The sequence below is a fragment of the Eublepharis macularius genome, chromosome 3 (assembly GCF_028583425.1).
Source record: "Eublepharis macularius isolate TG4126 chromosome 3, MPM_Emac_v1.0, whole genome shotgun sequence".
In the NCBI taxonomy this organism is placed as follows: Eukaryota; Metazoa; Chordata; class Lepidosauria; order Squamata; family Eublepharidae; genus Eublepharis; species Eublepharis macularius.
In genome coordinates, this window is record NC_072792.1 from 120,731,658 (window position 1) to 120,744,934 (window position 13,277).

At 41.9% G+C, this 13,277-nt stretch overlaps 1 protein-coding gene across 1 annotated transcript in view; it reads right to left on the reverse strand.

The window, feature by feature from the left end:
• GBE1 (1,4-alpha-glucan branching enzyme 1) overlaps positions 1-13,277 on the reverse strand; it is a 272,853-nt gene that overhangs the window by 222,737 nt on the left and 36,839 nt on the right. Inside the window, exon 2 of the mRNA XM_054973553.1 lies at positions 718-887. Coding sequence (XP_054829528.1) covers positions 718-887 — 170 coding nt within the window. The remainder of the gene's footprint in view (positions 1-717; positions 888-13,277) is intronic.

Genomic DNA, 13,277 nt, shown 5'->3' on the forward strand with positions numbered 1-13,277 from the left:
ACCTGCTTCCATTATCCCAACAGATGAGGAGAGGGAAGGTGTGGTTTCACCATTAGTGCACTCTTAATAAGTAAATCCTCCTTTCCCACAACCATTTGCTAGAGAAGTAAGATCATGAACCCACTTTAAATTTGTCACCAAAAACCACAAAAAAGCTTAGGAAAATAATCATAGGATGCGCATTAAACATTTAACAAAGTAAGAAGAGAGGAAGAGGAGGCTTATTAATATTTACCACTGAGTTTACCAGAAAGTGAAGATAAACTCACTACTCTGATCTTTTAGGAAAGGACAATGGGAAAATCAGTATCATTCTAGAAGAAAGGAAAAACCATGATTGCAAGTCCGTAGCTTAAGAACTTCTATGGAGATAAAGTGTAATTTTTTCCCTCATTTGCAAACAAATAATCAACATTTTTCATTTCTAGAGTTATGATGCTTTTACTGGCCATAGTCTATGCTGCATACAAGAATGACCCATATCTTACTTTAACTTTAGAGGGCATTGTTCACTTAAGCTTTTTCCTCTCAGTATAGAAATGTTATTTCCAAACAGGATTTTAAGACTACAGTGAATTCCCAGCCACTCAGAAGTCCGCATTTAGCTTTGTCATTTATCTAAAGGAACTAAAATGCTAACTAGAATTATGAAAACAGAATGACCTTGCAGAGGAATTGTGAGGATGAGACATAATTAATATGTTGAATTGTACTTACTAAAGTCGCCAGTGAGAAAAACTGCTTCTGCCCCAGGTGCCCATTCTTTACAGTAGAGTCCTCCATCCACAAATCTGTGGATGCCAAATGTCTGGTAACTCCTTGTGAACTTGTTAAGACCATCTTCATTATCTTCAATATTCTTCAAAATACGGTGAAAGGTGGCATATCTTTCAAAATAAGAACAAATTTTAAGAACGTGTTACTGAATAATCCTTTTCATAAAAATTTCATCTTTTTTGGATATCTTTTTACCCAGAGACCAGAAAAGTCATCTAGCATCTCCCAAGTAATTGAAGAAGATCAGATTTCAGAACAAGACTTTCTTTTATTATTCTTACATAACCCTACTACAGTGTAGTTAAACCCATGACTAGCAAGTGCTTACAATAAGGTTTTAAAGAATTTTTTTTAAAGCAAATAACTTCACTGAACGTTAGCCATTTCTGGAATATTTTAGCCAATGCAGTACCATCTTTTGCTCAAGCTTCAAGTGAGTCTTAAATGAATTGCTCTCTGTTTTAACTGCTATCAGGATTCCATTGATACAAGACACCAGAAAGTGAGTCATATCGTTATGCTAAAACAAATGAGTCCTGGAACATTCTACAATTTCTTTAAGGAACATTTTTCCTTCATAAAACAAAAGCTAAAGCATGGCACTTCTATTGTAAGACACTCAGTTCCATCTAGTTTAAAAGGGTCATTTGTTCAAAGGAAACATCAATCATAGTGACAACTAAGATATTACACCTTGGGGAAAATGCCACTTCAGAGGAGCAGTCTCAGGTTTATTTAAAGCTCAGGTAGAGAAAGAGTCACTTTAGACATATTAAGGAGGTCCTTAGATCTCATTTATTGGTTCTTCCAATTGATTATATTACCTTTTTTCTTGCAAGGTTAAGCCTTCCTGATAGCTTTCATTCAAGAGACCAAAATTTACCTCATAGACAATAAAAATAATGTTAGAAGAAGAAAAGCATCAGGTTAGCAGAGATGTTCATATAATTCTCTTGTTCCACAAACAGAGACCCCAGCTTTACATCTAGGAAATTTTGCTTGTGGGTATCATGCATTAAAATTGTTGAATTAGTTATGTAACCTCTTCCTTTAGATTCTCTTATTATGCACAGCACGGCACAATCTTCCCCTTACAAGTACCTCCAAATATAAAGTTGCCTTCTCAAGAAACGTGTATGACAGATGATGGAATTTTAAAGCTTTTTACAATTTCATTTGAATGCATAAAATATGTCAAACAAGAGGTATGAAAAATACTTTTTTGAGGGAAAAAAGTCCAAAAATACAGCAAGGAAGCAATTTACTTCAAGCCCTTTCTGCCTGTGCTTACAAAGTAAGAAGGTGTATTGGAGGAGGGGAAAAGAAAAACATTTTCTGCCTCACAGCATAGTGTATTGGCTCAGCTTGTTTTCAAAAAAATGAAGCAACAATAGAACAGCACTGGTGGTCACATGCAGCTCTCAGCTCAACCCAGTTTAATGCATCACAATGACTTGCAACCTATGCCGGACAATGATACCCTTCTCTCACAAGCATTGGGAGGCAAATCTTGCCCATAAGACAGGTCCTTAACCTTAAACAACTTCTTACTCATAAGTAGACATGGGAACGAACCAAAAAAATTTAACGAACCAGCGGTTCGTGGTTCGGTGCCGATGACAAACCCAAAATCGTGAACCACAATGAACATTTCCCACTGCCGAACCGGTTCACGGTTCGTGGGGAGCAGAACAGCCCCCATGGCACTTAAGAGGCAGCCCATATTCACAGTGAGTGTGTAGTGGACTCTCCTACAGCCATCATCCAAGTTTGGACAACAGTGCAAAAGGGTTCTTGGAGTTATACCCACTCCAATCCAAGGCCCCCAGGAAACTCCCACTCGATACAATTAGAGCCACTGGTTGACGTTGGCCCAGTGTACAGAAGGTGGGTTCTGACGGCAGTTACCGGGCCTGGCGAGCACGGGGAGGCGGCGACAAGCCTCCTCCCCTTTAGGGGGCGGGGGGTCTGGCCGCTCGCCAGTGGCACCCCCCATGTGCCCGCCCGCCAGGCCAAAGAGGAACGCGCTGGTATTCCCGGCATTAGTGGGAGATAACATTCAGATGGGGGCCTGATCCCCCAGCAACTGTGTGTCCTCACCTGAGGCTCCCACCGAGTAAAATCTCGACAGCAGCCGACAGTACCCACCATCCTGCCTCGCCAGAAAGGATGGGAGGGAGAGGACGTGTCATGCGGGGGGAAAGTGGGAAGATCCCCCTGCAACCGCCAGGCCAAAGTGGAGCATGCTGGTATTCCCGGCGTGGGTGGGAGAGGACGTGACATTCAGAATGGGGCCTGATCCCCCAGCAACTGCGTGTCCTCACCTCAGGTTCCCACTTAGGAAAATCGCGACAGCAGCCGACAGCACCCACCTTCCTGCCTTGACGGAAAGGATGGGAGGGAGAGGACGTGTCATCATGAGGAGGGGGAAGGGGAAGATCTCTCAGCAACTGCGGGTCCTTACCCAAGGGTCCCACTGAGGTTGGCCCTAGGGCCTGGCAGCAGCCCTAGCACCAGAGGGAGGGAGGGACTAGAGCCCTAGCCCACCACTCCCACAGACCTTAACAGATCAGGCACTAATGTGAGCCCTCAGCCGAGGTACCCACTGAGCTTGGCCCCAGGGCCTGGCAGCAGCCCTGGCACCAGAGGGAAGGAGGGAATAGACCCCTAGCCCACCACTCCCACAGTCCTGAACAGATCAGGCCCTGATCAATAATCAATGTGAGCCCTCAGCCGAGGTGCCCACTGAGCTTGGCCCCAGAGCCAGGCAGCAGCCCTGGAACCAGAGGAGATAGATCCCTATCCCCCAAATCCAAGCTGAATTATTCTCTCTCCCCAAAGGCTAGCAAGTGGCAAGCAAGAGCTCTGTCCCACTCCACTGCTCACTGAAAGTGAAACCCAGCCTGGGAGTCCACGCCTATTTATAAGCACAGGTCCCATTGAGCAATGCAGGAGGTCTGTGTTTGGCCATCAGAGCTGCCTATCAGGGTTTGCAAGGATGAGATTGGAGTGCCCGTGGCTACAGGACACCCCCTTCCCCCCTCCCTCCCCTGGGTGGCTTCTCCCAACTTGTAACCGCTTTGCAGCTCCGTGGTTGGAAGGAAGACCTGCCGATCAAGGAAAGCTGGGCTTCCATTCAGGTTTCCAGGGCGACAGAAGGAGCGCAGGCAGAGCTCAGGCATTCCCCCACCTCCGTAGCCAGGGGAATTGATTGTTGGCGCCTGAGTGTCTGCCTTCCCGAACCATGGCCGAACACAACGAACCAGGCCTCTACCGAACGTTGGTTTGTTGGTCGTGGCCAATAATGGACCACCGGATCGTGATCGCCCAATCGCACAATCACCAATTTCGTGAGTTTTTGAGGTTCATAATGCGGTTCGTGCCCACCTCTACTCATAAGAATGTACTTTTCGACATTCATGCAAGCTCTGGGACCAGAGCCTGCAATAAACCATGCCAACTTTGTCCCCGTATTTACTCTGACAGCACAATCACTGAACCTAACAACACCAGTTATAACATCCAAATATACTGCTGTATGGTAAGTGTTTCTGTCCAAATATTATTTAGCACAGAATTCATTTTCTTTTACTTTTTCCTACCTCTCAGATGGCAAAAAAATAAGATCTACATAGCACAGATAGCAATTCTTTCTCTCAAGTATTGGCATGCAATTCTTGTAATTATTCTTATAGAAAACAAAGAAATTCCATTACTATGCCAAATTGTACATTTTATACTCTGAAAAAGTTAGAAATGATGTATTTTATTTGTTAAATCTGTAATTAGCTTTGATCAGGAAATTAGTATTGCATATATTTCAGTTTTTCCCAAAAACTACTCCTCCACTCATGGGGGGGAAATTGAGAGTACTCAAGACAAGAGCTCAATGCCTAGGATTACTGCCCCGTTCTGTGCACAGTTAAGGGTTTTTCATCCCATCATTTCTAAATAACAACACTTTCAGAGAATGTGTAATATGACCAATGCATAAAAGTATGCTAGCAGGGTATAGCAGAAAGAATGTTTGATTTGGGTTCATGGAGAGCTGGATTCAGCTCACTGAACAACCTTAGGCCATTCAGCATCTCTCTCAGCCTAACAGATCTCAAAGGGATTGTTGCAAGGATAAGACTGAGATAACCTCATGTTGCCTTCTTAAACAACTTGAAATAAGAGTAGTGGATGCCCAGTTAGCATGCTGAAAATTTTCTGAAGTACTACCAAAAAAAGGTCTGCTACTTGCGTTTCAACAAGTCTGCTTATTGGAAATAGAAAAATTATTTATTTATTTCACTTACCTACCTACTCCCCATGGGAAACCCACAGTGATTTAAATCATTCTCCACTTCTCTATTTTAATACCTTTTCTTAGAACCAACCAAACGGACACAAAACATTGTGCAAGCTTTTGAGCTCACTAGAACTCTTCATCTCACAAGATGTTATAAAACTTAAAAAGATAGGGGGAGGGCTGCAGATTGCTTAGGCCATGATATTAAAGCTTGATCTTGCTAGCATTCTCTGTGAAATGCACGCAAGCTTGTAGTACATCCCACGGAAAAAAACAACTGATATAGAAGACCACCCATTGAAAATACAAAAGCCAGAAAAAGTCCATCCAAATACCATTTTGAGGAAGTGCAAACACAATAGATGCCCAATAAATAGTTTCAAGCGACTACATTAGTTTTCTTGCTGAAAATTATAAGGAAAGTAACTTTCCTCTGTTTAGGATGAAAAACAATCCTCTGAATTTGCATTAACTATTGCAATCCCTTGGGGCCTACAGGGCTTTTAATAGTAGGGTCATCTTACAAGTCACCATTTTCACATAGAACTGAATCAAAACTGTAGAAATGCAAGTTAATCAGTACAGGGGCCCTGCCACTTTTGTGTTCGGTAGAATGACTAGCACATTGAAGTAAACGATTCTTGATTTGTTAGGGGAGTACACAGCTACACAAATCTATTTATGTTCACATGTTAGTAACTTTTGTTGGCTCAACTGTTCACTTGTTTTCATTTTTGATTACTTGTACAGCTTATAAAGCCTTGCAAGCTGCTCACATAAATCATTTTAGTAAAAAGTAAATAAGAACAAAGTACTTCATGTAAAGTGAATGAAATTTAAGTACCTACTGCTACATAAGTCATCTATTTATACATTAGAAATCTGCAATCAAAGCATTGACCAACAAGTTCAGTCAGTATGTCTGAAATCCATCAAACATCCCGTTTCTTGGCCATTTTTTTCCCTATCAGTTATCAAGGTTGCATTGCTTCACTGACAGTTCAAGCTATAACTTAAAAAATTTGCCTTACAAGAAAAGTGTCTAACACCCTTGCGCATCCTAGGGTCCTTGGCCACACCCTCCTCACTTTGCCTTTTCTCTCCTGCCAACAACGCACAGCCCCTTCAGTTTCAGGGCCTCACTTAAGGTATTTACCTCTGTCATTCTTTCTCCTTAACTGCTTTGTTCTCCTCTCTACCATTCTTCTGGCCTCTGTTTTTCAGCCTAATTTCTATCATATTTCATTTTCTTTTTCCAGCCTGTCTCCTGGCCAGATTCCATATTACCCCATCTCTCCCTTTTCATGATGTACAGTGCCTTCTGATCCAGAAAATGTGATATCTCCTGTTCTGGATGGGGTAGCACTTCCTATACAGGAACAGATTCATAGCTTGGGGATGCTGCTGGATCCAGGCCTCCTGTTAGATAAACTGGTGGCAATGTGGCCAGGGTTGTCTTTCACCAGCTTCAGCTGGTGAACTTGCTGGAGCCCTTTCTGGATAGGAAGGATCTGGCCACCGTGGTGCATGTCCTGGTAACATCTAGATTAAATAACTGCAATGCAGGCTATCTGGAGCTGCCCTTGAAGACTGTTCAGAAACAATTGATGCGGAATGCTGCAACCAGAATGTCCACTCTGTATCACTCCAACCTTGGACCATCTACACTGGCTCCCAATTTCCAGGCTCAATTCAACATGCTGGCATTGACACTTTAAAGCCCTATATGGTTTGGGCCAGCATATCTTAATGACCACCTTCTCCCATATAAACCTATTTGTCCACTCCAGTCATCTAGAACACAATGTTAGAGGGAGACAAGCAGATCTTCTTGGGGAGGAAGTCATGACATTTTGGCACCACAACCAAGAATGGCCTTTGCCAGGCCCTGCTTCAGGTGGCCCACCATTGGAGGCTAGATGGGCCTGGCAAAGGGCATTCTTGGTTGTGGTGCCAAAATGTCATGACTTCCTCCCCAAGAAGATCTGCTTGTCTCCCTCTAACATTGTGTACTACAAGTGGGTAAAAATCTTTTTTTTTTTGCTTAGCATATCCCCAATGCAGCATTGGTCCTCCTTCCTGTTTTTGATGTTTGTGTATTTATATGTTTCATTGAATTATTTTATATATATTTTAAATGCTGTTGAAATGTTTTAATATTTTGATATTTGTCATCTTGGGGACCTTATTTAGGCAGAAAGACAGCATAGAAATGTTTTAAATAAATAAATAAGCTCTATATGTTATCTTCAGAGCCCCTACTTGTTTCAATTTTATATCTCCTCTCGGCATATTCCAGGCATTCTGGAATGTTTGCACCCACTCATCATATCTGACACAATCAGCTAGTAATTGTCAATATGCTTACGATAGTCCAAATAATCTACTTAAGAAATTAATATTTTGGAGTCTTTGCTGGATATGGGATTGGGTTTAATCCTTTGATTTCATTCTGCTAATGGCACAGTGGCTCTCTACCACAAGGGACTTTCTTCTACTAGAAAAAGTCTTTGCCATTAGTGGAATGGAATCATAGGTTCAAGTCCCATGTCTAATACAAAAATAAATTTTGGGAAGGAAATTATTAAGTTCTTATTAAAAGTTGCTTTTTACTTTGGTCATGTCAGCTGAAAATCTATTGTGGGTGCATTCAAGGTTAGCAGAAAGAAAAACAAGAACAAACATGGGGTAATTGTGACAAAGTCCTATATATATTTTTGCAGCCATGTTCTAATCTGCACAAAAATTTCTCCCTTTGGAGAACAGATTTACCCCTATTAATCTTCAGATTTATCTTTCAAACAGAAAGATAAATCTGAAGATTAATAGGGGTAGTAAAAAAAAACCACCAAAATCTTAAAATTGGTGGACAAGCCCTGACGGTAAGTCATTTGTCTCCTAAGGAAGTCTGAGAAATAAAAAATACAATAGGAGTTATATAGATTGTTTGTAATGATCATCAGATCTTTCTGCCTTAGACCTTTCTGGCCTACCTCATTGTGTGAAAATAGTAAGTATGATTCCTGCTCACTGTTTGCAACTGATTTTTCCTCCTCAAGAATATGGTATCACCCTTATCCTAGAAGACGCACCTGTCTATTGATGCTTTGATAATTATAAGGTGGTATCCTTGTCTTGCCTATGACATATGGCTATAAGCAGTATTGCCAGCTTTGCTCAAAACCTGTTCCAGACAATATACTTCTTTTGCACTTTAAAGTATCCAGCACACTCAGATTTTTCCACGTGCAGCCATTTGGATCCCAACCCCTGTTGTAAAGCTACTAAAAAGACATTATCAAAATTAGAATTTTCTTTTTAAAAATCTCTCAGAATATTATATTATGATAATGGAGCTCTTCCTTGACATTTCAAATCAGCAGACGTTTATTCTAGTATACTAATAAGTTACTAAAATTTACTATCATCAATAATTAATTCAGCAACTAGCTGAAATAATTTGCTAGCGTTACAAAAAAAAGTAAACATTTCCTTGAAACAATATGAAACCAATCCTGAAGCAATTTCTTTGTGCATCTCCAAAGATCACATGATACGACTGGTAAATTTTAGATGAGACAAGACTGGGATTCGATAGCCATCGAATCCCACTGGGATTCGATAGCCATCGGCTGCTGAGATTTAGTAAGGTGGGATCCTGAAAGTTGATTTGAAAATAAATTATACTATCTAGTATTCTGTTTGCTACTCTTTTTCCCTTCTGGCGGGGTCCCTGTACTATGGACAGACATCTGGCAGATAAGAAATTCAGCAGAAGGCTCCTGTCTTTTCAATGGGGCATCGATACACATTTTAAAATCACTGCACACTATGTAACTACAAAAAACAAAGTCCAGGGAGGGAAGGAAGATAGCTACAGGTGTAGCATTTTAAAGTGTCTATTCTCAATGCCTTTCCAAAATACAGAATTATGTTTTTATAAAGTGGCTCATTGTTTAAGCTTCTGGTACAGGTAAAAGGTTCCTTGCATATTAGCATAAGATCCCATACCACAGGAAGACACAATGATCTGTAGCATGTTGGTAATCTTGAAGACTGAAGAAGTTCATCATCTGTTAGAACAGATTTTAACAGAGATTTGGCAGCTATTTTGTTGCCAAGTGGGCCCCCTCTCCTGCTTTAAGGCCTGCCATGAACTGTGTTAAAGTTTCCTGCGTTGCTGTCTTACTGCTGCACCAAAGACTGCCCTGCACGCGTGTGTTCTGGTACACGTGTCAGTTTCCTGCCTGCGTGTTAATTGCCTTGCTGTTGCAATAGACTGTGCAGTTTACTGACTCCATGTTTGGTTAACTGCACAAAGGACTCTTTTTCTGGGCAACCCTGCCCTGACCTGTATCTGGATTTCCCAGTGTATGTTTGGACTTTATTACAAGTGTGCCCCGTGCCTGTATAGCCATCTGCCACGGACCGTGCCTGTTCCCTGCTTTGGACTGTATTTTTGTGTGCTGTCTCCCTTGTCTCCATGGAAGCCTGCCTCATATGGGCCCAAGCCGCTGCTAGCAGCCGGGCGCCTGCCGGGGAAACCTCCAGCGAGCCTGGCTAGGCGCTCCCTGGTCAGTTCCCGCCTGGAGCCTCCCGCAGGTCAGTCCCCGAGCTTGCCCTCGCTACCGGGCAGCCTGCTATCCAGCCCCAGCTATGCCCAGCTGGCATCCATGTTCTCAGGCAGCCAGAAGACCCAGAGGAAAAGACTGCTTTGGGAAGCCATTTCGGCGAAGCGGGCACACCACGTCCACAGCGAGAGTACCTCGCCCCGCTCTGCATATCTTAGGAGCTGCCCAGGAGAAGGAACTAAGTGCCGACCATCCCAAGCACTTAGAGAATGCATCTCAAAGAAACCTCCGCATTCCAGAGCTGATGACATCAGGACAAGCCCTGTCCGCTGGAACATCCATTCAGCCCACTCGGATTTCCCCCTCCCTCTTTTGTCCCCTCTTCCTGAGGTGTCACTTATCACAATCAGATTACCAAAGTGGCCCATCTAAGCCATTCAGTAACCCATTAGAACCTTTGTTTTAATCTGTGGGAACCACCAAGTACAGCACCAGCCCCAGGGTACGTTTTGGGGTACTTAAGCTGGTCTCCCAGACCACTCGGTGCTTAGGCCATTCCTATCCAGAACCCCTCGCTGTCCGTCTGTGGTCCCAGTGCTGGCATTGGGCCACCTCGCTGTTGTGTCTCTGCTTCGCTTCAGGATAAGTGAGTATTCCCCACCATCGTTGGGAACCAGCTAATGCGAAAGTCTCTATATTTCTGACTCTATCTCCTAGATCTTGTATGCTTTCTTGTGTGTATGTGCAAGTTCAGGCTTACGCCACACTATTAGTGAAATACACATGTTTGGAACCTATTTGTAGTCTGCCTCTTTCTCACTAGAGTGTCTGGGATCGGGACCTCCGTAAACATAGGTTAAGATCTGCGCTAATTTTAAGTTACAGACTGCTAAAGCTAATTTCCCCCTTTAATAAGAGCAGTTCTGGTAACAATTTCTTAGCAGCAGTGCAATACCGTGGGGCAATAGTGCCAGGACTCTTTCATTACTGCACTTAGCAAGTGGCTCTAACCTCTTTAGGTACAAGTGTCCCAATTCACACGACCTCTGTACCGCACACAACAGCGGCACCTCTTTTTCACTTCTTGTAATTTGCAACACTTAAAACAAAATACTTTTCCTTTTTTAAAAAATGTTCAAGAATTGAGTAATCTCTGAACCAATCTGAGCCTACAAGTTAGAAAAGGTCTGTATTTATGTTTCGGCAGGAAGCGTACCACAGAAATGAGATGGGAAGAGTTGCCAACAATGTCACCACTGTGAAACTGCAGAAAGTGACCTGCCAATCTCTACAGCAATAAATATAACAGGTTACAAGATGATGGTGCAGAATGACAGAGCAGGATCCATAAGTTCCTGCGCCACACACTACAGAATCAACTTGCATTTCTGCATACACTATACATTATACAGTACTGATGGGTCAGCTTCCATCATGCTTTAGATACCAATACATTCACCAAGTAGTCTACATTCATTTCATATACACCAGAGCATACCTGAATCAGGAAATTCTCCCATTGGGATGTTGTTTTGCACTCATCCTTTCCTGTCTATTCCCCCCAACACACACACACACCCTACATTTCCACATCTATAAGCCTGGGGAAAACAATTTCGGGAGGCAGGTTGTAGATTCCAGGGCATGAATTCGCTAATGTAAGAGACAGGAGGGCTGATAGAGATTTATAGTTAACAACATAAGAACAGTTCTGCTGAAGTAGGCTAATGGTTCATGTAGCCCAGCATCCTATTTTGCCCACAGTGGCAAACCAGAGATCTCCTGGAGAGCTACAAGAAAGGCAAAGCACAGAGGCCAAATGCTTCCCTTGCTGACACCCAGCAAAAAAGGTGCCTGAGCGTGAAGGTTCCATTTAGCCACTAGGGCTGGATGTTGTTACATGTTCCAGGGGATGGTTGGGATTTCAGGGATGACAGCAGAGATTTTCATTCATTAAATAATACTGTGTACTCCTGTGTGTACCTAAACATACTATGTAGACTGCTTGAGCTTGAAAATAGATGTGGGTTAAAGCAGAAATAGAAAAAACATAGGAAGGGTAATTCAAATTAAAGAATTTTAACTGTGTGAACAAGTGAAACTCATAGGAAGGAAAGTAAAAGAGAATAAAAGAGCTCTCATTTCAGAAGCAGTGTGCCTTTGAACACCAGTTACCAGGGCTTTTTGTGTACAATCATACTTATTTGGAATATTTTTATTTTAGTTTGTAACTTGACCCCTGTATTTTCCCCACCCCTATTTTGTTTGTACCCTGCTTGTGAGATGCCCAGCAGCATCTGGCTTGCCATTGCTGGAAACAGGACTAATGGCCTGGGACAACATATTAGGGTTGACCTCTGTAAAGGTTTTCACAGTGCAATCCTATGCAAAGTTACTACAGTCTAAGCCTATTGAAATCAATTGAGCAATTCTATCAGTCTTGTTTCTTTGTATTTAAATTTCTTGATATTCAGTTCTATGTTCAAGCACTGGAAATTTTGTAACCTTTCCTTGAACCTGTGGAATTAAGGAAGTTCTTCTGATAACCATACTAAGGAAGTTACAGAACCTTCGTTCTGTATCCTCCCGAGGGCTTATTTTTAATGTTACTATCAAATCCAGAGTTCATATATAATTTTATATTACAGGAGAATCAGTTTAAAAGAAAATGCAAGTGACTCACAAGATTATGCTGCTTTCCTTGGGAAACAGCTTCCTAAACACACATAAACTAGATTTAAACATCTCAGTACTTTATTCAGTAAATTGCTGATTAAATTAACAGAAACTGTATTAACAGCAGGTACGTTATTTTCTCCCCCACCTACTTCACTAGATCCCACTGCTTACATGTTCCAAGATTCTATTCCCTGCTTAACATTTCAAAAAAATTCCCATGCAGGAGGGTGTTTTTTAAAAGAATATTTTATTGTAAATTAATGCAGGGGGGACACCCTAATTTGAGAAGAAAACTGTTGAAATACAAAGAGACAGATTTCTTTCTAGAAATCAGTAGACTAAGACTTTGTTAGCTCATGTTTCATATTACACAAGAGAAAATAAACTGAAAGGTCAGTCGAACAGTTACAGCATTGCCCTTTTCCAAGGTAATCAGCAGAGCATGTAGCAAAGACGTGAACACAAGCGTGACTGGAAAGACAGTCGCTGATAAAGAGGCACACTGCCAAAACTATGTGGGACAAAATACTATATTCCCAATGCCAGCTGAAGAGTGTGGCAAGCTACAAGACTTCCTTGAGTAATTCTGATTTATTGCTTTAATTTGAAATTGTGTTCTTGTTAAACATTCAGGTTTTCGTACTGGCAAAAGATACCAGAATCTTTAATGCTGACCATTAATCACATCCATAGGTGAACTAGGAGAGAGTGGTATAGCTTATTAATTTGTTTGCAACGATAAAAACAAGGCATTCATTACAATTAATTCAGCTGGTTGACTAGTGTGTGGTAAAATAAACATGTGGTCTCCTTCTGTAATTCAAGAGCATTTAAACTAAGGGCTGCATCATAAGACTCTTTCCATATTAAAAAAATAAGCTGCTTAGTTCTCTCTCTTTACTGATTATGTACTGCTATAGCATCTTCCACTCAGTCTTTGCTAATCACATTAGAGA